This window comes from Sinocyclocheilus anshuiensis, unplaced genomic scaffold (genome assembly GCF_001515605.1).
Source record: "Sinocyclocheilus anshuiensis isolate Anshui unplaced genomic scaffold, SAMN03320099.WGS_v1.1 scaffold1885, whole genome shotgun sequence".
Taxonomy (NCBI): Eukaryota; Metazoa; Chordata; class Actinopteri; order Cypriniformes; family Cyprinidae; genus Sinocyclocheilus; species Sinocyclocheilus anshuiensis.
In genome coordinates this window covers 1147347-1173279 of record NW_015542322.1, presented here as the reverse complement: position 1 = coordinate 1173279, position 25933 = coordinate 1147347, and the positions used below count along the sequence as shown (strand labels likewise).

The window sequence follows — 25933 nt, the reverse complement described above, 5'->3', positions numbered from 1 at the left end:
CTTAACTTTGATAAAGAATATCTCTTTGGTTTTGAGACTTTAGTCTTTGCAACTTCAGGGATCTTATCTATTCACGAACAGCTTGTAACACTCCAAAGAGAAAGGAAAACTTGAAATCGCATCATATGACCCCTTTAACAAATTTGGTCCATTTAGAAACTGTGCCGTGTGAAAGCGAACCGCACCAAGAATAAAAAGCAACATTGTAATAATTTTAATTGTAAAAGTTTCGGAACAAAGCAATCGATCTACAGGTGTGAAAGCACCCTTAAGACTCTGAAGCCATATGATCGATTTCAAGACCAGAATGAAATTTATACTACCGTTCTTCAAAGGTTTGTCTTCAGCACAATTTTTTTTGTAAAGAGCTTTCTTATGCTTAACAAGGCTGCATTTATTTGATAAAGAATACAGTAAAACAGTAATATTGTGAAATATTATTACAATTTAAAAAAATGTTTTCTATTTTATTTTGAAATGCAATTTATTTCTGTGATGACAACTGGATTTTCAGGAGCCATTACTCCAGTCTATAGTGTCACATGATCGTTCAGAAATCATTCTAATCTTTGAAGAAAAGAAGTTTCGAAAGAACGGCATTTATTTGAAATGGCAATGTTTCTTAACATAAATGTCTAGTCTGTCACTTTTGATCACTTTATTGCATCCTTCCTGAATAAAAGTGATTTTCTTTCAAAAATCTATTTCTTTCAAAAAATAAATAAAATTTTTGACTCCAAACCTTTGAACAGTAGGTTAAGTAGTAATTTCCCCTCCATACTTTGTGTTCAAAGAATTTATGTCCAGATTTCAAAATTGGCATCATCTGGATGTGAACACACATCACACACTAGCTTTGACTATTTTCCATCAAAAAATAACAGCATAAAGTATTTGAAACAACATGAGAGGGAGTAAATAATGGCCTTTTAATTTTTTGGTGAACTATTCCATCAATTTTTGTGTGGATCGTGAATAAAAGTCAATGTAATCAAGTAAGCCTAAATGTGTTTGGCTTTATTGAGGAGGCATATTTTTCCTCCCACATTCCATTAATTTCTCCATTCAGTCCTGAAAAGTGAACTCACTCTCTATAACTGATTTCTGGCAGAATTGTGGATTATTCATAGGGGATAATAAAATCAACATGAGTTTGTGTGCTTATTTGGTTATGCGTGTATGACCGAAAGAGAAGCAGATGAGAAAGTGTGACCATGTTTTGTGTGTGCGGGAAACAATATATAGTATAAACAATGTAATTTGCACACTCCTTCTGCATTATTTTTTTCCCTGTTTCACTTTATGCAAATAAGATAATTGGGACAAACACATTCCCAATTTGAGTGCGGAGTACATGTTTTCATGTAACAGTTGTGTCCTATTCACATAAATAAGGCAAGATAATGGCTGAAAGATCATAAGGTAAAAAAAAATCCCCAAAATCTTTGCCCGTCTTCAATTACTGTTGCCAAGATCACTAGCAAAATGTACGCAAACACACCTCTTGCTCAGTGTTTATAAGTGGGTATTATGTGGATAAGGGTTTTGCAAGGATTTTGGGTTTTATGTAAGTGGCACAAAATCCTTGTATATAAAACAAGAATGAAGTCTTAATTTCCCATACATAGAATTCTAAGAACACACATTCAGTGAAAGTCTATGTACAACTGAGAAAATAACTGTGGGTTTGTGTCTCAGGTTTGAGAAACAGCTGCAGGAAGAGGAGAACTCGCTGCAGCAGCAGAGGAGACGTCTGTATAAAGAAGTGTCAGAGGAGAAGGAGCGAATCACACAGCTGGCAGCCAGGTCAGGTTCAAAGGTTATTTAAGGTCAAATTTCTGAACAGTGTTTCTAGCCAGGAATAGTCTTAGCAGATAACTTCTAAAATAATTAAAGAAACTTCCATGTGTTTTCATGTTATTATAATTGATAGATTTTTAAAAAATATATCAAAAAAGATGAACGATTTAGCTTTTCTTTCTTAGCAAACATAACTAAAGTTATTCAGATTTATGCTTAAAACATGAAAAAATGTATTTGACAATTGAGTAAGAAATGTAAGAATATTAGATAAAACGAGTCAAATTGATTTCTTAAGTGACTTTATCTTGTTTTAAAAATTTTTTTTTTTTTTTTTTTGGTGTTTGAGTGTCCAAAAGAGGGACTAGATGAAAGTTAAGTTATAACTAAATGGAATTGTGTTTGTGTGTTATATAGGCAGCATGCTGAGCTGGAGGACTTAAGGAAGCAGTTGGAAGGGAACAGCTCTTTGGCAGCAAGAGCACTGAGAGAAGAGCTGGAGAAGAGCAGAGAAGAGCAGGAGAGACGACATCAGGTAAAACATCAACAATATCTAGTCATATTGGTACATACAAATATGTATTAAAGCATACTCTCATCATTTTACTTACCCTCTTTCTTTGAAAGTGGTCGTGTGTGGTCACTTTTATTGTATGGAAAAAAGTAGCTTGGATTTTTTTTGTTTTGTTTTGTTTTCCTTTTTTTTTTTTTTTTTTTTTTTTTTTTTTTTTTTTTTTTTTTTTGGAAGTCATACATGCTTGGCAGGACATGAGGTCAAGTAATTGATGACAGATCTTTCATTTTGTGGTGAACTATATCTTTCAGGCTGTGTGCATGACTTTCAGAAATTGTACCACGTCAGATAACATGCTTTTGTTGTATTACTAATACTTTTTGTGAGCAATGCCTAAAAAATGCACTGTAAAGAGTCATACAAAGCACTGGTAACCAATTAAACCGCATACACGCATTAAAATGTGATGCAGTCAGTCTTAATAAACAAACTATCAACAAGAAACAGGAAGCCAGAAGTAAATGTGTTGCAACTTTCAGTATTACTGATACCATCCGGTTTTAAAGGTGTCAGGAAATGTCTTCTGAATAACTCCCATGCTATTTCAGCACTCATCTTTTCCTCCTTCCATGCATCATCTAAACCCAGTCATTTTGTTTATTTATTTTTTTGCCTGAGGCTTTCAGGCACAGAACTCAAGTTACTGTACGTGTCTGTTTAGAGATGTGTAAATGTGTTTGATGGTGCAATGTTTGAAGAAAGTCACATGAAAGCACCTTTTTTTTGTGGTGATATAGAATAGTATCTCGTTCTTTTGGTTCTTTTTAATTGTGTTTTTGGCTGTTTTTCACATTAGGTTGAAATAAAGGCCCTGAAGGAAAGACTTGAGATTGAGAAACAGACATGGGAAGAAAATTATATGAAAAAAGAGGTACGTGTTTGTGTCTTCACAAGTCTATCAAGCAGAAATGATGAGTTTATATATTTTATCTTGTTCTATGCATATTTTTATATTCATATTTTTTTATAGTTATATGTTTGCAGTGAGAGAATACATATTTGAGAGGTATTGTATGTGTGTATGCACATCTAAAATTCTCAGTACATTACGGTTATGGTCAACTGGGAGTTAAATTACATAATCATAGTGTCCACTTCTGCTTTCTGAGACTCTCAGATGTGAAAGTTGCCCGATTTACACTTCACGAACAGTTTTTAAGATTAAACATTATTAAATGTTAGTTTCAAATTGTTTCACTCCTTTTCAAAAGCTTGTAAGATTTTTTTATTTTTAACAAATTAATACTTTTATTCAGAGAGGATGCAAGAAATTGATCAAATGTGACAATAAAGGCATTTATTATGTTACAAAAGATTTCTGTTTCAAATAAATACTGTTCTCTTGAATTTTATATCCATCAAAGTTAAAAAATGATCACTGTGGCCACAAAAATATTAGGCTTCACAACTCTTTTCAACATTGATAATAATAAGAAGTGTTTCTTGAGCATCAAAAACAGCTATTTTAAATTGTAATAATACTTCACAGTTTTTATTGTATTTTTTTAAACTCTATTTTACTTCTGTTTTTACTCTATTATAATTCATCTTTCCATCTTATGTCAGCAGGAGTTAAAGGTGGTAACTGAGTAACTTGCTTGGTGTAATTTCTCGGGTTTAGTGTGTTTACACACCTCTGGGTCAAACAAATCTTGTCAAATATCTCTGTATTAACAAAGTCACAGAAGCTTTACAACTGCATGTGTATGTAAGGATAAAAAGTCTCTGTGGTGATCTCAGAACACTGTGTTTCCTCTCACAGGAAGCATGGCTGCTGAGCAGAGAAAGGGAGCTTAAAGAGGAAGTGCGTCGAGGGAGAGACAAAGAGATCGAGCTGGCCATTCAGAGACTAGAGGAGGAGACTAGAGGGGCAAGAGAGGAGTGTGAGAGAGCGTCTGACAACCGGTGTGTTTCCCTTTCCTGTTTGTGTGACCTTAAATGTCTCTGGTGGCACAGGATGTTACAGTTCTTCTCACATGCACTTCAGTAAAAGTAAATGTCCATGTGTTGAATTAGCACAGATTGTAAGACGCAGTATGTGCTACTCATTTCCCTTCTGACAAGTTTGCTTGTAGACCATCATGAGTTAAATTATAATTCAAAATATACTGTATTCTGTGAAATTATTTATTGTAATTTACACCTTCAACATAGTTGAATGATTTCTGAAGGATAATGTGACACTGAAGACTGGTGTTTAGCTTTGATGTTCCTTACATTTCATTCAAATTTCAATTTTGCATCCTGTTTTGCTACCTGTATACTTTCAGCAGGTTTTGAATAAAACTAATACTTGTGGGCCACATTTTTGAGCTCTTTCTAGACTATTTGCACTCCGGATGTACTGCCATTTACATATAAGCCCATCCATTTAACATATGGCGGAAGGACTGTGTTTTTTTTCGAACTGAATGTAAATTTGTATGGTATGTGTGTGCAGGATAAAGCGTTTGAGGGAGAAATACGAGGCCGAGCTCCGAGATCTGGAGCGTTCGGAGCGGGCAGCATTGCAGAAACAGCAGGAGATGAGAGAGAAACACAGTGAGATGGAGGCAGAGCTCCTCCGGCTGCAGTCGCTTTTACGACAACGAGAGCAGGAGATAAGCGACCTCACCCAGGTAACCATCGCTATGGTGGCGCTGCTTTGTTTGTCCACACTCATTAACGCATATAGGTTACTTATAAATCGACAGGCTCTATCTACAATCCTTGGTAGAGAGGGGAATCATAAGGATTCATTTTTAAAGTAACAATTCTGGCTCCCTAATGATTTTGTTATTGATAATTGGTCCTAACTATATACTAATCAATAAAAGTCAGTAATTAGAACTGCACTGTATAAATAATTAGATTGATTTAAGTCTCACAAGCTGTAACAAACCGTTACTTTGAGTTGATAAAAAATATTGACTTGTAGTTCAGTAAGTAAAGAAGTGATTAGAATTTACAGGATAAAAGCTATACTGCTTGTTTCTCTGGAAGTGTGATCAACTGAATGACCTTTGACCCTTTCTGTTTAACGTTACGCCTGAGTGTCAATGCCAGTGTGAGGAACGACTGAAAATGGATTACTGATCGTGGTTAGATAACTTATTCACTTAGCTACAGGGGTGAATATCATATTTATATTTCATCCTAAAATTATAAGAATTTCATAAATCAATGAAGCCTATTTAAAAAAAAATAGTTCACCAAAAAATTCAAATTCGCTTAAAATTTACTCACCCTTGGGTCATCCAAGATGTAGAGTAGTTTGTTTCTTTATCTGAGTAGATTTGGAGAAATCTAGCATTACATTAATTGCTTACCAGTGGATCCTCTGCAGTCAATGGGTGCCGTCAGAATAGGAGTTCAAACAGCTGATAACAACATCACAAGTTAATGCCAATGTTTCAATTAATTTATAAAGTGAAAAGCTGTGTGTTTGTAATAATCAAATTCATTATTAAGATGTTTTTAACTTCCAACCGTTGCTTCCAGCTATAATGTGATTCCATAATCGATAATACGCTTATAGCACGCTTCCTCCAGTGAAAAAGTAATCTAGTTTGAATCAGGAGAGAAATATGCATCGATCGAGCAGCATTTATGAGCAAACGCGGTTCTAAACATATGTGGATTTTAATGGACAACAGGAGAGAACACTTTTTCACTTGGATGAAGCGGTATTATGGATTAGAATTTTTTATTTTGGCCCGAAGTGACAGTTAAGTGCCTTGATGGATTTTTTTTCTTACAAACACACAGCTTTTCTCTTAACATGACATTAATTGATGGACTGGAGTCATGTGGATTATTGTGATGTTTGGATTCTTATTTTGATGGCAACCATTCACTGCAGAGGATCCACTGGTGAGCAAGTGATGCAATGCTAAAATTGCTTCATGAGATTTATGCTCCAAAGAATCATTTTGTTTTTTTGTTTTCCGGGGGTTTTCAATCAACTTCCGTTCTCATGCTTTGTCTCTGTCTCTTTTTATGGAATGGCTCACAGGCCCGTGACAAGTTATCAGATGAGCGCCGCAGTCTAGCAGAAGTGATCAGACAAGAGTTTGCAGAACGGCTTGTAGAGACGGAGGAAGAGAACAGGAGAATGAAGATGGAGGTCTCGGAGGCCAAGGCACGACTCCGTTTAGAGGTGGAGCGAGTGACAAGAGGGAAAGAAGAAGAGCTTGCAGAGGTGCATCAAAGGTCAGGATTGAAGAGTATTTTCCTCTTAGTTCCTCGTTTAGAACAAATAATTAGCTTTGGATTAAAGCTGCAGATGAGGTGTTTACTATATGCTTGATGTGAGTTCCTGGTCTCTTTCTTTTGTAGAGTGAAGTCGGCTATTTTGAAGAAGGAAGAGACTGTTAATAACCTGCGCAAGCAGCATGAGGTAAGCTGCAACAAACCTGATTCAGTGTATTTGCTTGTTGCAGTAAAGCATCGCATACGTTTTGATTTACAACTAACTTATTTGTATTTCCTCTGTCTTTCAGGCTGCAGTGAAGAGAGCAGATCATCTCGAGTCTTTGTTGGAACAGCAGAGAAAACAGCTGTTAGGGAAATGATTGACAAGTTAGGGCACTGAAATCCCCCACAGCCCCTTCCCTTCTGTCATACCGTCCTCCTGGACAAAGAAACTTTCACGTTGTGTTTTTTTTTTTTTTTTTGTCAGGTTTCTGTTTTATTTCTTTTGGTTGTTTGGATGAACTGATGGATTCTGGATGGACGTTTTGGTTCCACCAGACTTCTCATCCAGAAAGGCGGCCTTTGGCATTCCCATGGGAACAAGGCAAGAAATGAGAGAAGAATTTAATCTTGGAGAGGCTTTTGTGGGTCTCTCTTTCACGGATATGACCAAATTACAGACTCCTTTCAGCCACCGGTTTCACACAGCCAAATGAATTTAAGGATAGGAAAAAAAAATAAAAACACAATTTCCTCACTAGAGTTTAGATCTAGTATGTTGTTGAATCTTATAAAACCTCGCCCCATAAACTTGTGCATATTTCACCCCAGAATCGAAATATAGAAGTAAGAAATGTCTTTAAAAATTAAGTTCATTAAGCAAAAATAAACAGTTTCTACATTGCAAAAAATATATATTATTTAAGTTGTATTTATACAACATGTTTTTAACTTTTAATTTATGCTTGTACTATAGTCATTTTTAATAAAAATGGAAATCTGATCACAACTGAGATTAATGGGAATTGCAAAACCCTCAAATGTCAAACAATAATGACAGTTTGCATTGTGTGCAAAATGTGATAAATTGTCATGGAAATTGGTCCTAAAATAAGCTTCAATTTCTTTATGCAAAATAGCATTTTTTACATTTCATATTTTGATTTGGGGGTAAAATCTGCATGCTTTTGTGAAATTCACCCAAGAAGTGGAAAGCCCCTTTTGCTGGGCAGTGGGGCACAAAGGCATTCACAGTAAACTGCTCCAGATGTTTCTGTAACTGCATACCCTCTTCCCGTCTCTCTCTCCAGCACTGGAATAAGGGAAATGGGTGGAGGTTACAGTAGACAGGAGACATGGGAGAGGCAAAGGCTATAAAATCGAGCAGAGAAGTTAACCCTTTACATTAAAGAGGAGAGGCTTAACCCCCCTTCAAACACAAACATCCCAACTCCCCCTGCCTTTTGTGTGTTGCATACAGATGCCTTTTGTCCCGATACCCCTCTGGGCTATCTCTACATTGCAGGAGATGTCCCAGAAGCCCCCAGGACACCCAAAAATGCTTACACAGAGCCCACAGTGAGGCCCAGTTCTAGTTTAGACATCAGAGAAATGATGGCAGCACAGCTAGACGATAGAGATTTTAGAAGGTTTGTTGACAGCAAAGCAGTAGATGGTGAAGATTAGTATAGAGTGTCTCCTTAGATTAATAGAGACTGACAGTAGATTGAGCAGCTCTCACAGTGGTACGATGTGCAGTTGGTTTGCACAAACCGAGGTGAGAGACCTGGTTGAGGTTGAGTTGAGATGGATGTAGAAAGTTGGGTAGATAAAAATATCGGATGGATAGAAAATTAAGAGAATGACAGTGCTTATGATTAGGAAAAGCAGAGCTGGGTTCAACAGGATGTGGTACACAGTGACTGATTCACCAAGTAGGACGTTCCTGAATCAACATACACTGTTCCCACAGTCATGGAAGTGTCAGGGGATTTTAAAATTGTGTTTTCGTAGTCATAGAATTGAATAAAATCTAAAAAGTAATGGAAAACATAGTTAATATATACTTTCTCTACACAAGAACAAAATATTTTCGAGTAAAAGTGCCTTGCAAGCAGTTAACTAAAATTATTTTCAGTCATTGAAATAGAATTGAAATAAAATAAGTTGTCTTTGAAGCACTACAGTTACTAAAACTAAACTGAAATAAATAAAGTAAAAATAAAATTCAAAAATAAAAGCTAAACAATGACAACAATACTAAAACTATAAATACATAACATAAACATAAAATATATAAAAATAATCAAAGATGGTTAAAATATTAATAAATATTATAATAGGTTAAAATACTATTTTATTTTAAGTTTTTATTTTTATTTTAAGGCATTTTTAATGAATCGCTCCAATTCACACATTGGTCTGAATGATTCATTAATGGCTTTTTAATCTGAATCAAAATTATTAAAAAAAAAAAAAAATCCCAATCCAAGAATCTCAAACAACTGGAAAGATCATTGAAAAGTCATGGGAATTCATTGAAAGGTGAAAACCCAGAACATCTTGGAACAGCACCAGCCAATTGGATTTTAGGGTTTAATAGCATTATTAATAACATTAACATTAAAAACTGCCTTTATCAAACTTATCTTTTCCCATTGAATTTAGGTGTAGTCCATTGTTTGGAAGTAATTTTTACTTAATGTTGTTCTAGCATTAACACCAAGATGTTGATCCAGGAACCTCCTTCTTGGAAAATTTACTGTGAGCTAGGGGAGATGTAGCATGACTGGTATTGGTTCTGTGGTTTAAAGCACAGCTAAAAGCCCTCCAATCTCTCTCGTTCTCTCTCCACATTGTATACCAAGCGGTCTGCCCAAGAGAGGAACAAATGCAGTTCAGCAGGAGTTGGGGTGGCAGGGTGGGGGAGGTGCTTCAAAACTCTCACAAGTCTCCATTGTTTCTTGTTATGAAGTCCCTACATTTTTCTCCCTTTCATTTTTTGCAAAACTTTTGGTTTTATGAGGAGATTTTTCTAAAACCTTTAAAATGAACAATAATGGCACAGGCCAGAAAAGCAGTGAATGTTAGATCTTGGGAAAGTTTGACCCAGATGTTTAATCTGATTGGGCAACTTTAGGTTTTGTAACCAAAGAGAACTTCCTTATAAAAACTTCTGTTGATTTACTTGCCAAACTAAATTAACAAAAGTTGAACAACGTGAGCGAGCCGTGACCAACTACTTCCCAATGTGAAACTGCTTTCTTGTACCATTTTTTTTGATGGATTTTGTATATCAGATTCTTCCTGATGTGTGAGCTGTTTAGTGAACGCAGCCACATCGAAAAGGTCAGAATGAAAAGTGCCTCATTCCCGTTCTCTAATGAGAGGATCAGGTGTCTCATTTCAGGACAGAGAGGGAACGCCAGAGTGTCCTCACTAGCAGAACACAGCAGACTCTGCAGTGCAGCTCAAGCGTAAATACTGAGATTGAGTCACCTGTTGACATCACATTTTAATGTGTGCGTGTGTATCCAAGGTCAGTTGGATGCATTCTATCAGAACCCCAGTGTGAGGTTCAAAATGTTAGAACATTCTGAGAATGTTTCAGATGCATTTCATGAAGGTTAGAAGTCCATTTTGGCAGCAGATGCAGGTCTTTGGCTGTCTTTCACCTTCGAATGGCAGCGTGGTTGGCATGGCCAGAGTTTCTCAGTCCCACTCGTGCCAATAAACCATTCTTTTGTGAGTGTAGTGTTTAATAGCCAAGCGCCGGTCGCCATTTTACTGGCCTTTTGTAACTGTGGTCTGAAAAAAAAAACACTACTTTTATTATTTTAATTAATGTCTGAGATCATTTCCCCTTTTCCTATTCATGGTTTTAATAAGGTTTTGTTTTTTGCATGTTTAAGTAATTTAAATGTGCCCTTTAACGTGTAGCTCTTAATTTGATTCTTTTACCCACATCCTGTATGTTGGTCTGAGTTTAATAGCTGTGTTTTCGAAAAATGAAGAAGAGAATCTCCACAGTACGAAAATAAATCTTTAAAATTAGTTTGTTGACTTCTTTTTTTTTTTTTTTCTCCCCCCTCTTGCAATACCCAACAATTATAATCACTCCCGTTCTCCAAAGTCCCCTCCCTGAGAGATCCAACTTCCAAGACAACATTCAGATCCGGTGCATTTTGTTTGCCTTTATTATCCCCTGCATTTTGTCCATCTATTCTATTCAAGTTGTTCCACAATCACTGATGGAATGAACTTCCAAGTTTCATCTGAACTGCAATCCATTGCAATCTTGTTTTGAAGCACTTATCTAACTAGATAACCAAATTTAATTTCTCTTAAAAAATCTTTTTTCTATTATTTTTCACTTGGATAGTTGACTGAAGATTAGTCATTGCCATATTTTTCCTGTCTATAATGTGCATGCAGTTTCATGATTCTCATCAGAATCAGGAATATTTATATTTAGAAAAAATTAATTTGTTACACCATGAAATACAATATGAAGGAAAACGGTAATTAAATTGTAATAAATATATATGTATATATATATATATATATATATATATATATATATATATAAGTTTGGAAAGTCTTTGATAGTCTTTTATGCTCATCACAGCTGTGTTTATTTGACTAAAAATACAGTAAAATATTCATATTATGAAATTTTTTTACAAATTAAATGAACTTTATTTTTATTTTAATATATTTTAAAATGTAACTTATTCCTATGATGCAAAGCTGAATTTTCAGCATCATTACTGTCACATGATCCTTCAGAAATCATTCTAATATGCTGATTTGCTGTTTAAGAAACATTTCTCATTATAATCCATGTGATAAACAGTTGTACTACTTAATATTTTGTGGAAATGGTTCTTCAGTAAAAAGTAAAAAGAATAGCATTTATTTGAAATCAAAATCATTTTATAACCTTATACAAGTATTTTCTGTCACTTTTGATCAATTTAAAGCATCGTTCTGAATTCAAGTATTTTTTATTTTTTTTTAACTCAGTCCCCAGTTCAAATTGCTTCTGTTTTCTCATTTGTAAGCTACTTTGGATACAAGCGTCTGCTAAATAAATAATGTAAATGCCAATCTGTGAGTCACATCCATCTGTAGAAAGTCCTCCCTTCTGGCCCACATTTCTGACCTCTAGTTTGCCTCTTATTAATAAATTGCACTGCATTTGTTTTGTGCAGCTTTTTGCGGCTAACCACAAGTTACATGTAGCCTATTTATTTCTCAACAAGTCTAGGTCCCCATGTGTCCATTTTGCACACCTGACCATGGCCAGGAAGAGGAGTGGCCACTGTGTGGAAAAGTGTGAAGATAACTGCCTAGTATGTAAATATGGCAGCTGTGATAATGCAGACTATCTGGCTCTTTGAACCCAGGGTGTCTTCAGCATGTCGCTGCATGTCATTTTGGGTATTCTGTATACGTGTGCATCCATACATCTGTCGTTCTGATGCCCGAGTTTGCACATTCCAGGGTCTGTCTTCAAACGTCAGCTGACTTGCCATGGTTTGTTTTGTTCATCACTGTTGTTATCACCCAGCTCTGAGTCGTGAGTCTGTTCTCGTATTTTATGTCTTCCTTTGGGGGAGGGGGAAGGGGAGTTGACCAATTGCTAGCAGCTGTTACTCTTTTCACAATAGGGCCGCCTCTCGAGCCCAGTGTGTGTGAGTGTGACAGAGTTATGTTATTAAACCAGGCACACTGCTGCTCGACTTCACCCCTCTTCGCTTGACAGTACTTTCCCTTCAGGTATGAGACTCTTTTGACATGTTTTACAGTTCTTTTCTGTGTCTGTTTACATATTCTGCCAGTTCTCCTTGGATTAAAGGGCTGCTGTGAGTTGGAAGACTTCGAATGTTACATTTGGGGACAGTTACTTTGTCTGATGTGATGTGAAGCTGGTTCTTTTTGTGTTTTATGTTGTGTATTAGTTCATTTTGAGAGATTTGTTATTTTCTTTTCTTAATTCTACGTCTAAAGAGAAATTCGATGCAGTTTCATAAAAGAGATGGACTTTGGTTTATGGTTTAATTTTCAGACAATACTCCGACTGAGATTGTAAAGCAGAGTAAAAGTTAATGGAACATTTCCACATACTGAAACCAGTTCTCACGATTAGCATTCTTCTCATTCCACATATGACAGAGAAAGAATAGCATGAATTCTGAAGACAAAAAACTCATAATAAAAGCCTTTGTGCCTCTGAATTCAGCTTTATTCTATGGTATTTGAGACAGAGTAGTTGAGAATTATATGTAATTGCAGCAATTTTTCTGTTCCTTAATGGGATTTATCACTGCTAACTGTGGCTTGTGAACCTTCAGGGTATTTTAATGATTCGTGAATGTTGAATGGCACACCTAAGGCCATTTTGGAAAGGTTCTGCATTTTGGAAAGTTTCTGCTTAAATTACTTTCAAATAGTTGTTAATGTCACTATATCTGTATTAACAAACCTTCAGACCTGATTTTGTTTTTCCACTAAGCGATATATGTGATATATTATCCTTTTGATATTTGCTTTTTCAAATATTGAAATAAGATTTGTGCCAACTCAACATTTTTTAACCATTAACCAATTTTTTTCCCATTTCCTCTACAATGGACACCTAGACTGAAGAAACATAAAATTCCTCATATTTTAGCAACACTTATGAATTGAATGATAGTTGTATAGTCACTTTGAAGACAAATAAAGTTATATTAATACTGTTAATAATAAAGGATAATGTTCATCATAAAAATTAACATTAGAATTTGTTTCTCTGTATTTTATTGTATTTTATACAATAAAATACAATAAAACAACAACATTGTATTTTATTTCTTTTGCGATGCTTGCATTATGTCATGAGTTTCCTGCTGATATTTTTCAAGTCCTGATGTTCATTGTGTTGGACATTAACTTAAAAAAAAATCCTCAAAAGATCCCCTAAAATAACTTTTAATATTCTCACTTGATAGCATCAAGATTATAATAGGTACAAGTTGATGAGGCTACCATGAACATAAATTAGCATATAAAAGGTCCTGTCTAGTCGGTTAGCCATGCTTGTCTTTTGTGATGCCTGAAGCTCGATCAGATCAGAAGTTAGGAGTCATGTATTCATTGTGATTGGTTGGTCAGGGACCAATCAGTGAAGAGACAGTAATCGTATTACAAAAAACAACAACAAAAAACAAAAACCACGAGATGTCCATTTCAGTGGTCGCAGGGTCTGACGGGGTTAATTTGATTCTCCTTTAGTGAGGGCCTGACTGTGAACTCTGAGAAAAGTGGGCGTCAGATGTTTTAAAACCTTTCCTTTTGTTAAGTGCTAAATAGGCCTACTTTTTGCTTACTTAGCTGCATTCGAACTCCAAAAAGTGATCTTGTTTTTCAGTACAAATATCTAAACATTTTTAAATCAAGATACATTTACTTGAGAAGCAAAATTACATGATTAAGTCATGTTTTCTGAAAAAACTTTTAAAATTAAGTAAGAAAACAAGACCTAATATGCATTTCGCTTCTTATGTACGTTTATTTTGATTTAAGAAAGTTTAGATACTTGTACTGGAAAACAAGACAAGAAAATCACTTTTTGCAGTGAAATGTGGTCATAGGGAAATGTTTCCTCAGGGAGTAATGCTGGCTTCCTAGAAGAACCGCTACTCGGGGGAGAGTTACTAACAAGCAATTTTACCACAGTATCTCAGGCTTTCCCTCACCCTCTCCTTTATACGACTCTGAAAACAGCCACATTTTCCGTCTGTATGGTAATTTCATGCTCACTCTTTCTGCCTTTCACCCGTTCCCCCCTCTTTCTTCCTTTGTCAAATCCTGCAGTCTTTTTGACACTATTCATTAGCATCTAAAACGCTCTTTGAGCAAAGGTGCACTTTGAAACCAGAATCACATCTTCCTGGTTTTCCAGGCCCTTTAATTAAAACGGGATTACTGTCTAGAAACCGCCATGTGGAGTTTCACTGTCTTGTTTTTTTCCTCCTCTCACAGAAGTCCTGGTGGTGCCGGGAGACTCCCACGTGTGAAAGCCAGAGCTCAAAACCAACTAATTAACTGGCAACGACCCTCCCAACCCTTTCCCTTGAGGAGCACTTTTAAACCCCAGTTTCATCAAAACACTGCTTCAACCCTTCCTCAGGAGAACGCTCATGTGCTTACAAGGTGACCAGACGTTCTTGGGAACGCAGACTTGCAACACAAGGAAAGTAGCACGATGACATGCCGGCTGCCCTCGAGGCTTCTGCTGTGGTTCATTGGGTTATTGGGTGTCGCGTTATTGATGTTATTCGTGGTTTGCGTGACTACGCAGATTCAGGTGCCATGGCAAGTGATGAGTCTCCCAAGTAAACATTTCAGGTAAAGTGAGAACTCTTTCAATTTTATGTGGACATCTTTACAAACTTGTGAAGAGAATGTTATAGATTCTTGATTGACCCAGATGCCAATAAAGAACCTTTAACATCCTTGGAACATATCCATAAAAAAAAAAAAAAGTTATTTATAGTGGAAAAAGGTTTGTCATGTTCTTTAAATATTCTGCTTAGTGAGAAAAAAAATAGTTCACTAAAAGGTTTTTTGGGGAACCCAAAATTATTCTTCTATGGCATTGCTGCATATCATTCTTATTATTAAATATTGTTAGCATTAAGTTAATGTGCTAATACAATTAAAAAATATATATCTTAATTGACTGCCAGCCCTATTTTAATGCATGAACAACAAAAGTTACTGAGGAAGTTGGATTAAGGTTAAGGTTGAGCTGTTTTTCCATTTGTCAGTTAGTCAGTCATTTAGTTAGTTAGTGATGTCACAGTCCGCACGTTGTCTCCTGAGATTCTTGATCACAGTGCACACTTCCTCTGATAATCATTTCAGCATGAAGCCATGTTTGGTGTTGCTATGGAGACGAGTGTCACAAGCTAAGAGAGTGATTTTATGTTTTGTTGTCTCTCTGTTTTCGGTAGTGAAGGGAGGATTTTACTTTCAATTAATTTGCCCAGCACTTTCCACAATAGCCAGCCTACATATTGTTCCAAAACAGCTTCACAAATAATAGAGGCTTATAAATGTCCCAATGAGCAGCTAAAATTGGTAGCGGAAGGAATAAACTCCCTTAGATGTTTAAGTAGTTAGGCGGAAACCATTTGGGATATCACCTTTCCTTAGTTATCTGCTTTGTTCTCCAGTAAGGGACAGAAATGAACAACATGAGATCTACGGCTTTGGGTCTGCTCCTTTAGTTCAGTCAGGCGTAGAATCGCTCGGCTTTGGCTTTAACTCTGGTGAAGTGTATTCTCTAGAGAAGTGCACAATCATTGCTCTGAAAGTAGGGTCTGTTATGTGAAATGTAGCCCAGATGCTTTTAAAAGGGCAAAGCTCTAATTTTAACACAAGCATGGTTGGAAAAAAAACAAAAACAGAAAGTCAGGAAATGGCACAAACTAGCTGGCATTAAAACTTGTGGTTCTGTTATTAGTAGTTTATGGCATTTCAAAATTACCCTTTGAAAACCTGTTGTACCAGTAACTCTATAATTATGTTTAATGTTTGAGAATAATGAATCGAAAATGAGCTGTAGTTCACACAAAAAAAAAAAGCTCTTAAAATGCTCTCACCCTCAGGCCATCGAAGATGTAGATGTGTTTTTGCATTACATGTCTTGAACCTCTGCAGTGAATGGGTGCCGTCAGAATGAGAGTCCAAACAGCTGATAAAAACATCACAATAATCCACAAGTAATCCACACGACTCCAGTCCATCACTTAGCATCTTGTATAGCGAAAACCTGCATGTTTGTTATAAATTCATCGTTAAGATGTTTATAACTTCAAACCATTGATTCTAACTAAAATACAAGTCCTCTATCTGTCATATTGCTTCCTCCAGTGGAAAAAGTTGACCTCTGGATCAGGAGAGAAATATGCACAGATCAAGCACTGTTTATAAGTGAGAACAGTCAAAACAGTTCTAAACAAATACTGTATGTCAGTAGATTTTGATGTGAGAGGACAACAGGGGAAGAAGAGGTATCATAAATTATAGACTCATATTTTGGCACGATGGTTTAAGGTTAAAAACATCTAAATAAAGGATTTTTTTCTTACATTAATGTTTTTTTTTTTTTACTTGTGGACTGGAGTCATATGGATTACTTGACTATTATTGTTATGTTTTTTATCAGCCGTTTGGACTCTGACGGCACCCATTCACTGCAGAGGATCCATTGGTGAGCAAGTGATGTAAGGCTAAATTTCTCCAAATTTGTTCCGATGAAGAAACAAACTCATATACATGGCCCGAGAGTGACCAATTTTTATATTTTTGGGTGAACCATTTCTTTATGAATTTTGAAGTATGATGCCAGTAATCAGTTTCCTTGTGCTTTCATTTGATTTATACCTCTACTTTATATATAGTTTTTATTTCCTTTTCTCTTATCAATCATCTGCTTTTTATTGTATTGAACAACGAGGCACTTGCCCCAGTTATGAAGTCATCAGACGGCTGTCATACCTGTTTTCATTAAGATGTGTTTGCTGATGTATCAGATATCAAGTCAGCTGTTTTCTATGGCAAACCGTGAAATATTGATGTACGATTCAGTGGTTTCCCTGTTCGTAATGGCCCCTTTAATTGAGCTGGTGGTCTTTGGCTTCATTCTTGCTGTTAGGAAGTGACAAACATTGCTTATTTTTTATTTTCTTGCCTGCAGGTTTTTTTCTGACAAGAATGACAGCAGTTCTTTGGAATATCAACCGTCTGCTGAGAATAAACTGGACACTGCTGAAGAGCTGGGGCAAAATTCATTGCAGAAATCAGATGTTCAGAAGTCAGGAAATGATGCAAAGTCTGATCAAGCAAAGTCAATCACAAACTCCTTAAAACCAGTGGCAAAACCCACTGAGCTGGACTTTTTTGGTGACCGGTATGCCACAGATGACATTCCTTCACAAACAGTGAGTGTGTTTTGGGCCTAGTATTATGTACTATCGTGTCTATGTTAGTATCGTGAGTGAGTGCAGAAGCCACCTGCTTAAAGTCAGTTTCATTGAAGTGTTTGTACAAACGCTGTGGTCATTCAAATGTAATGGTCATTCAAATTCAGCAAAAAGCCAGCGGATGTCCGGAGAAAAAGCAAAGCAGTATGTAGTAAGCTAAGGTTAGTCAGTCACAACAGAACAGCAGCAATTTATTTAGGTGACACTGAAAAATATTAAATTAAATGTCCCAAATTAAAACAACCAAACATTACAACTCAACTGTGACCATAGTGAAAACCATCTGCTCTATAATACAAAAAATACATAGCCTATTGTTCAATTAATTGAAATTGAAATTATTTTTATTCAGCAAGAATGCATTTATTTGATCAAAAGTGACAGTAAAGACATGTACAAAAGAATAAATGTTGTTATTTTAAACTTTCTGTTCATAATAGAATCCTGAAATAAAATGTATTATGGCTTCCACATATATGTTTTCAACATTGATAATCATAAGAAATGTTGCTTGACTTCTGGTATGGCGTCGGGGCGAGTAGCAGCGTAGAGTGAGAGCTCCCAGACAAACGTGTTATTCTCCCCGAATTTAATTCATTATACTCTTTGAAATTAACTAGTAAACATGGAGGGTGAGACGCAACGAAAGGCTAGAAGCAAAGCATCCCAAAAACCCGAGAAAAATAAGAAACAAACAGCGGAAAATGAAGACAACGCTGGCGAGCACGAAGCCGAATTCTAACGGAAAAAGATTGGTTAAACATATGTAAGTCACAGCATGCAACCTCCAGTTCTGGTCAGTGGAGAGAATTATAATGGTAAAACGTCATTAGATTCTTTATTACTCCAAAAAGGAAATATTTACAGAATGGTAATCCAGAATCTGCACTTTGCTGGAGACGATGTAACAACTCAATGGCGGATTATTTTCATATATTCTGGAACTGTCCGGTATTCCAATCATACTGGTTAATGGTAATGACTGAAATAGAATCACTACTGGGTTTTGAGATTGATCATAGCTTTGGTACTAATATATTTAGGAAACATACCAACTGATTTTAATGCTCAAGACAAGTACCTTCTCAGATTGTTATTGGTTGCTAGTAAAAAAGCAATAACCAAGAAATGGCTGGATGAGAATCCACCAACAAAAAAAAGAGTGGATAGTGATTGTAAAGGTTTGATATGGAGAAAATGACCTTTTCTCTAAGACCAAGTATGGATACATTTTATAAGAACTGGTCGAAATGGTTAATACACAGGAAAATAGATAGTACATAAATAGATGTTAAGTGTTTTACAGTGAATGCCCCCCCACCCCACCCCACCCCTTTTTTCCCACCCTTCATATATGTGAAGTACTTACTTTATGGAAATACACTGAATGGACTGAACTTTAAGGACTTAAAATGACTGAAATGTATGGACTTCAATTAACCTTTTATTTTAATTTTTAATTTTTTTATTATACCTCCTCCTCTTGTGTGTGTATGGGGGGGGGGGTTATTATTGTGTATGTTCAATTCTTTATTTATTTTTGTTTTATTTTTCTCCCCTTTTTTATGTTTTTTGTATTTCTGAGTTGTATGTTCAATTCTTTATTTATTTTTGTTTTATTTTTCTCCCCTTTTTTATGTTTTTTGTATTTCTGAGTTGTATGTTCAATTCTTTATTTATTTTTGTTTTATTTTTCTCCCCTTTTTTATGTTTTTTGTATTTCTGAGTTGTATGTTCAATTCTTTATTTATTTTTGTTTTATTTTTCTCCCCTTTTTTATGTTTTTTGTATTTCTGAGTTGTATGTTCAATTCTTTATTTATTTTTGTTTTATTTTTCTCCCCTTTTTTATGTTTTTTGTATTTCTGAGTTGTATGTTCAATTCTTTATTTATTTTTGTTTTATTTTTCTCCCCTTTTTTATGTTTTTTGTATTTCTGAGTTGTATGTTCAATTCTTTATTTATTTTTGTTTTATTTTTCTCCCCTTTTTTATGTTTTTTGTATTTCTGAGTTGTATGTTCAATTCTTTATTTATTTTTGTTTTATTTTTTCCCCTTTTTTATGTGTTTTTTTTTTATTTCTGAGTTATAAGAAATGCAAAAAAAAAAAAGTAAAAAAAGAAATGTTTCTTAAGCACCAAATCAGCATATTTGAATGATTTCTGAAGGATCATGTGACACTGAAGACTGGAGTAATGATGCTGAAAATTCCATCTCAAGAATAAATTCCATTTTAAAATGTATTACAATAGTAAACAGTTCTTTTAAATTGTAACAGTATTTTACAATAATACTGTTTTGTATTGTAATGCATGTAAAAAACAGGTCCAATTGCTTTAAAATCTCGATTTTTAGCGTTTAATTGTCAGCCATTGTTGTTTAAACGTGAAAATAGTGTTTTCAACTGCCCTAAAATATACTAACCTCTCTCTCAATATTTGATTTTATTGCAGAACTGTCCCAACAATATTAGGAAGCGTGTGCCTCAGACTCAATTTGCTGAGATGTTTCTGCACAGTATTCCAGTGCTCCAATGGGCAAAGCATTTTAGTCCAGTAGAGTACCAGCGGTTGAGTCACTACGGTGGAGCACACGGCTGGGGAAGTGTCAGTGCTGAAGGTGTGTTTTTGGGGATCTGCTTCAAGTCACTAATCTTCTAAAACTTCAGATTTACCTGCTCAGTCTTTTTATTGTCCAAGGTTTCAGAGTGATATAGCCGTGCCATTACTTTTTGTGCTTGGGTTTTGACAGTATTTTTAGCTAATACAGTCATTTAGAAAAAACTAAAACCTAGATGCAAAATTTTAAACAGGCTACACAGAATTCACTATTGCCCGAAGCAATTAACAGATAAGAACTTAAACTTATTATATAAATAATTAGGGGTTAAAGTTACATGATACGTCTAACATGAACCATTTCTCTTCTTTTTTTTTTTTTTGGATTTGTGTCTGTTGTTCACAGTTTTGAATAGCTCACTGGCAATTTTAAATACACCTGCAAATCGGTTGATGTTTGATGACTGGGAGAATAGAGCACACAGATCCGAGTGCATTCGCTGTGCTGTGGTGGGAAACGGTGGAATACTGAATGGTTCAAGGAAAGGCAAGGAGATCGATGAACATGACTATGTCTTCAGGTGAGGAGGTTGATCATTAAGAGATAATAATATTTATTAGGTTGGTGCTCCTCAAAGTGAGGCAAATCTCAGAAAGAAAGTATTTACATGTCTTGTGCACATCTGATACTGTTGTCTGAAAGCCTGACTGATTTGTATGATTATTTTAATGATGTAGTTTTCCTTTAAATCAATGTTTCTGGTTATGTTTTAATTATTTAGACTCTTCTCTCTCTCTAAAAACGAAGGTTGATGATGTTTATTGATTAATATCACAATAATTCTCTTCTTTGGTCTCCCATCTGTAGGGTAAATGGTGCGGCTCTTACAGGGTTTGAGAATGATGTGGGATCGCGGACTTCATTCTACACATTCTCAACCAACACCATGCGAAACTCCATGCGTAGCTATGCTCGCGTAGGCTACAGAGGTCCACCTATATCCAAGGTAAGCATTATTAAAAGATAAGACTCACTAACTCCTCTGTTTGTCAAAATTATTATATTTTATTGAGTGAAATTGAGTCCTTTGACTATGATCTGTTCTATGACAGACTGGTTTTGATTTGACTATCCTCAGATTCAGAGAAAACGGCGTGTGAAAGTTGATAATAAAGCTTTAATAAAGCATTTTCTCACCGTTTACATTATGCATTTTATTACACTGCAATCAAGGTATGTCTTCCCTGGAAATGGAACCCACGGTGTTGATGGTGCCTTGTTCTAAAAGTTAAACACCCTTTTGTTTAGGGAAGTGTGTTGATGTTGAGTTGGGAGGTTGTTTGCTGCTAACTATCTCTTATTTCTGTTTATCTCCATCTGTGTAGGAAACCAGGTACATATTCCTGCCAGACCATGACAGAGATTATATTCTTATGAAGGCGGCTTCCACACACACAGCAATTGATCAAGGCCCTGAGCGCAGCAAAAAGTAAATATAATAAAAAACTTTATGTAAACTGACACGTCTAAAGTTCCTTATGCGCATCCTTGATCACTACAACAGATAAAGCCCATCTCTCACGACATCCAACTCTCACTGTTTTGATTTTTGTAAATAATTGACACTTTTATAATATAGCACATTATATACACAAAGAAGACTCAATTTAATTATAATGCATATCTCTTTCAGTCCCCCTACATACTTTGGAGAAGATGTGACAGTAGAAAAATTCAAAATCTACCACCCAGACTTTATCCGCTACCTCAGAAACAGGTAAGCTTTGCAAACAAACACTAATGTACACTCGGATAGTAGTTATTGCAAAATTAATCCTAGACGGAGAGATCAACTGCACATTATCCCGCTTATTGAAGGACTGCTTCCAAAATACACACTGCTGTTCAAAACTTTGGAGTCTTTTTTTAATGTTTCTAAAAGAAGTCTCTGCATTTATTTGTTCAAAAATACTGTAAAAACTATAATATTGTGAAAGATTATTACAATTTGAAATCTGTTTTCTGTTTTAATTTAAATTCAAATTAAAATGTAGTTTATTCCTGTGATGGCAAATCTGAATTTTAAGTGTCACATGATCATTCTAATATGCTGATTTGCTGCTCAAGAAAATATTTCTTATCATTATCTATGTTGGAAACAGTTGTGCGTATTTCTTCTTCTTTTGTGGAAACTGTGATTTTCATTTTCAGGACTCTTTGATGAATAGAGAGTTCAAAAGAACAGTTGAAATTGTGTGAGAACAAAGATCCCACTGAGTAATATGTGACCCTGGACCACAAAACCAGTCTTAAGTCGCTGGGGTATATTTGTAGCAATAGCCAAAAAAACATTGTATGGGTCAAAATTATCGATTTTTCTTTTATGCCAAAAATCATTAGGATATTAAGTAAAGATCATGTTCCATGACGATATTTTTTAATTTTCTTACCGTAAATATATCAAAACTTAATTTTTGATTAGTAATATGCATTGCCAAGAACTTCATTTGGACAACTTTAAAGGCGATTTTCTCAGTATTTTGACTTTTTTTGCACCCTCAGATTCCAGACTTTCAAATAGTTGTATCTCGGCCAAATATTGTCCTGTCCTAACAAACCATACATCAATGGAAAGCTTATTCATTCAGCTTTCAGGTGATGTATAAATCTCAATTTCGAGAAATTGACCCTTATGACTGGTCTTGTGGTCCAAATATTTTTGACCACAGATCATCCAGAATTGGTTGGATGATTTAAATGGATTGGATAATCTTTTTTGTTTTGTTGGTCTCCATTTCTATGTATGTGTTGAAGTTTAACACTTTCCTTTTTCTCATCAAGGTTCCTGCATTCAAACCTTCTGAAAACAGGCGCGAGAAGAATTTACAGGCCGTCGACAGGAGCCGTGATGCTCCTAGCTGCTATTCATACATGTGACCAGGTTTGTTTGCTTTGTTTTTTTAATTGAGATTTTAATGAAATCAAACTTAAGAATGTGCCAAGCTTTAAAATGACTAGCAACACCCATATCCTTTTCTGTCCAATTTTAAAAGTGTGTCGCAATTGATAACAACATAATGACAGTGTTGTAAAGATCATTGTACCTAAACTTGTATTCAAACACTTAGAATAACTTCACAAGTTTGTCAAAGGTTTAAACACTTCTTAATGATACTTATTTAACATATGCTAGATGTGTAGTCTAACCAGACAGGACAGGTGACCTTGATTGTGACATATTAAAGATGCACAGCAACAGTATTGCTGTAATAAAACCAACCCAGGCTCATCAAAAAAGCATTCAAAATGTTCCTATACATAAAATTCACTGCTGTTTTTGTTCCTTCTCAAACGAATTATGATTGTGGGGCAGATTATCTATTAACAAAGTATTATTTTCATGCGGTTCCTTGCATAATACTATGTTAGGCCCTCAAAAACGTTTTACCATATGCATGATTTGTTTAGAATACATTTTGACATTTGCAAAACATAACCAGCTCCACATAACTGGCTTTTCTCTGTAGTAAACTTGCTCGGAAGCTCACCTGGTACAGCATTGCACTAGAGATGCGGCACGATCGTGTGCGAGTCTGGTAAAACACGAGTCATGATCAAAGCTCAAAGACTCATAGAAACAAGCTAAAATTACATGGCTGCTTCAGCAACAGACGCAAAACCAAACAAAAAAACAATGGCAATACTATCAGTTAGGCTTTAGTGTAGATTCAAAGCCTATTATTATTTTCAAATGATGGCATATTCACCTTTTAACCTTTTTTGTCTGCCAAGGAAAGTTAGTGATATGATGATGTTTGTTTTATTAACAGGTTGATGCTTACGGGTTCATGACCCCTGACTACACTTTGTATTCAGACCACTACTACGACAAACAGCGACGTGCAGTGCATTTCTATGCCAATCATGACATGCGAATGGAAATGAGGTTGTGGCAAGAGCTGCATAATGCCGGACTGATCAATCTCTTCATGCGCCAATAAGCACAAATGGATGGACGCTACACATTGTATAGGGTGTCTCTTATTGTCAGAACTGAAAAACCTCTGGTAGGCGTGTGCAGGACAAACCTGATATTCTCCCCTCGGTATTAGACATATTTGCCTTCTGAAGGAAAAGTTAATAAATGTTGCTCAACAAAAAACTATGTGCAGAAGCTATGTAGTCAATACTTTGGATTGATTGTCTTTTGAGTCAGTTCATATGAGAGAAATGGCTGACTTATGTGTTTTAGGGAGAGGCCTTGTAAACATAGATAGTGTTCAGGAATAACTGAATAACTCTTGTGTTCTTGGCTGCTATTTGTTCACACAATGAATCATTTCACGTCAAGGCCGGGCAGGATGAATTACATGCTTTGGGCCACGTACAAAGATTCTGTAATACGTGCCTTAGGACTTCTCAAACGATGGACTGTCATGACGTGTGAGAAACAGCGAGAGTTTAAACGATTCAGAGAATCACACTTAAGTGAAAAATAATCAACCAAAGAGAATAATTTAACTGACTTTATTTTAAATTCTTAATCCTCTATTTTTAACATGGTGTGTGAGCATAAATGTTTCTAGATGGTCTGTTCAAAATGTACCTGTTGCCATGTTGCATCATGTGGAAATCAAGAAGGGTTTTCTGTTTTTAAGAGACTTTTTATGCCTTAGGCTGTTACGGCTTAACTTTACTTGGAAGCTTTAAAGTGCAATATCTTATGGTTCACAAGCTGTTTGAATCAAAATGTGAATTTCTTTTGTGATTTATTTGATCCTGCTATGGTCTGTTTGGTCATTTGATGCTATCTCTTGATTGTATTTAACAAATTGTTTACCAAGTAATTTAACACTCTGGGCAAATTAACTGGTTTAGAGATTCACCACACTCCTGGTTCAGGAGTTCAAATATCATTCCACTTTTATAAAATGGTTAAATATTTTTGGAAACGGATGCTAGTAACAACAATTGAAAGTTGGTCCTGCAGCAAAGCAAGGGCGTATTTTAAGCTCATAATAAATCCTTTGAAATGGTGTTGTTGAGTATAAATGATATGCCTCCGTTTTGTCTCAGAATGCTGTGAATATGGCCTTAGTTATTGTGTGGAAATCAATTCTATATGGTTTGGTTTCAAACGAACTTGAACTTAAAAGTAACCTTAAGTTAAACTCTGCGGAAATCGATACGGGTCCAAAATGAGTGAATATGGCCTTAGTTATTGTGTGGAAATCAATTCTATATAGTTTGGTTTCAAACGAACTTGAACTTAAAAGTAACCTTAAAAGTGTTTAGAGCGAAATCTAAGAGATAGATAGCCTACATAGTCTAACTCCCAGTATGCTGGTATTATTTTACTTTTCATTGTCTCCATTATATTTATGTTTCTGTGTACCTAAGGGGTGAACTGACTCAAGTAATGTCAGTTTTCTTTATGGAGCTAAATATTTGCACCAGTTTATATAGCAGGGGTGTGGACTCGAGACTTGACTCGGACTCGAGTCCCAAATTTGATGACTTGCGACTCGACTCGACATAATTAAAGAAGACTTGAGACTCGACTTAGACTTTGACAGCAAGGACTCGAGACTTGACTTGGACTTGAGCCCTGTAACTCGGAAAGACTTTATGATCAGATCAAAGTCGTTATAGACGCGTCCCTGCAGCGTTGCGCTTGACTGGCAATAAGCCAGAGACTGCGTTCAGGGAGTGCTGGATAGGCTAGTATAAATTAATGGAGTAATAGCATAACTTACGACAAAAGAACAGGAAAAAAATAAAATTACATTCAA

At 35.6% G+C, this 25933-nt stretch overlaps 2 protein-coding genes across 3 annotated transcripts in view; both read left to right on the top strand.

The window, feature by feature from the left end:
- LOC107690939 (centrosomal protein of 131 kDa) overlaps positions 1 to 7291 on the top strand; it is a 23673-nt gene extending 16382 nt beyond the window's left edge. For both annotated transcript variants that reach the window (XM_016489378.1, XM_016489377.1), the window contains 8 exons: positions 1699 to 1806; positions 2218 to 2335; positions 3171 to 3245; positions 4137 to 4279; positions 4815 to 4992; positions 6369 to 6565; positions 6692 to 6752; positions 6856 to 7291. In XM_016489378.1, the coding sequence (XP_016344864.1) occupies positions 1699 to 1806; positions 2218 to 2335; positions 3171 to 3245; positions 4137 to 4279; positions 4815 to 4992; positions 6369 to 6565; positions 6692 to 6752; positions 6856 to 6927 (952 nt within the window). In that variant the 3' untranslated portion in view covers positions 6928 to 7291. The remainder of the gene's footprint in view (positions 1 to 1698; positions 1807 to 2217; positions 2336 to 3170; positions 3246 to 4136; positions 4280 to 4814; positions 4993 to 6368; positions 6566 to 6691; positions 6753 to 6855) is intronic.
- A 4664-nt stretch (positions 7292 to 11955) lies between these two features.
- On the top strand, positions 11956 to 25151 carry LOC107690941 (alpha-N-acetylgalactosaminide alpha-2,6-sialyltransferase 2-like). The gene is made up of 10 exons (XM_016489379.1): positions 11956 to 12328; positions 14576 to 14941; positions 17298 to 17541; positions 20036 to 20201; positions 20547 to 20721; positions 21009 to 21147; positions 21527 to 21630; positions 21835 to 21918; positions 22983 to 23082; positions 23972 to 25151. Exons 2-10 carry the CDS (start codon positions 14799 to 14801, stop codon positions 24140 to 24142), a joined length of 1326 nt encoding a protein of 441 aa, XP_016344865.1. The 5' UTR covers positions 11956 to 12328; positions 14576 to 14798; the 3' UTR covers positions 24143 to 25151.
- Positions 25152 to 25933: the final 782 nt, after the last annotated feature.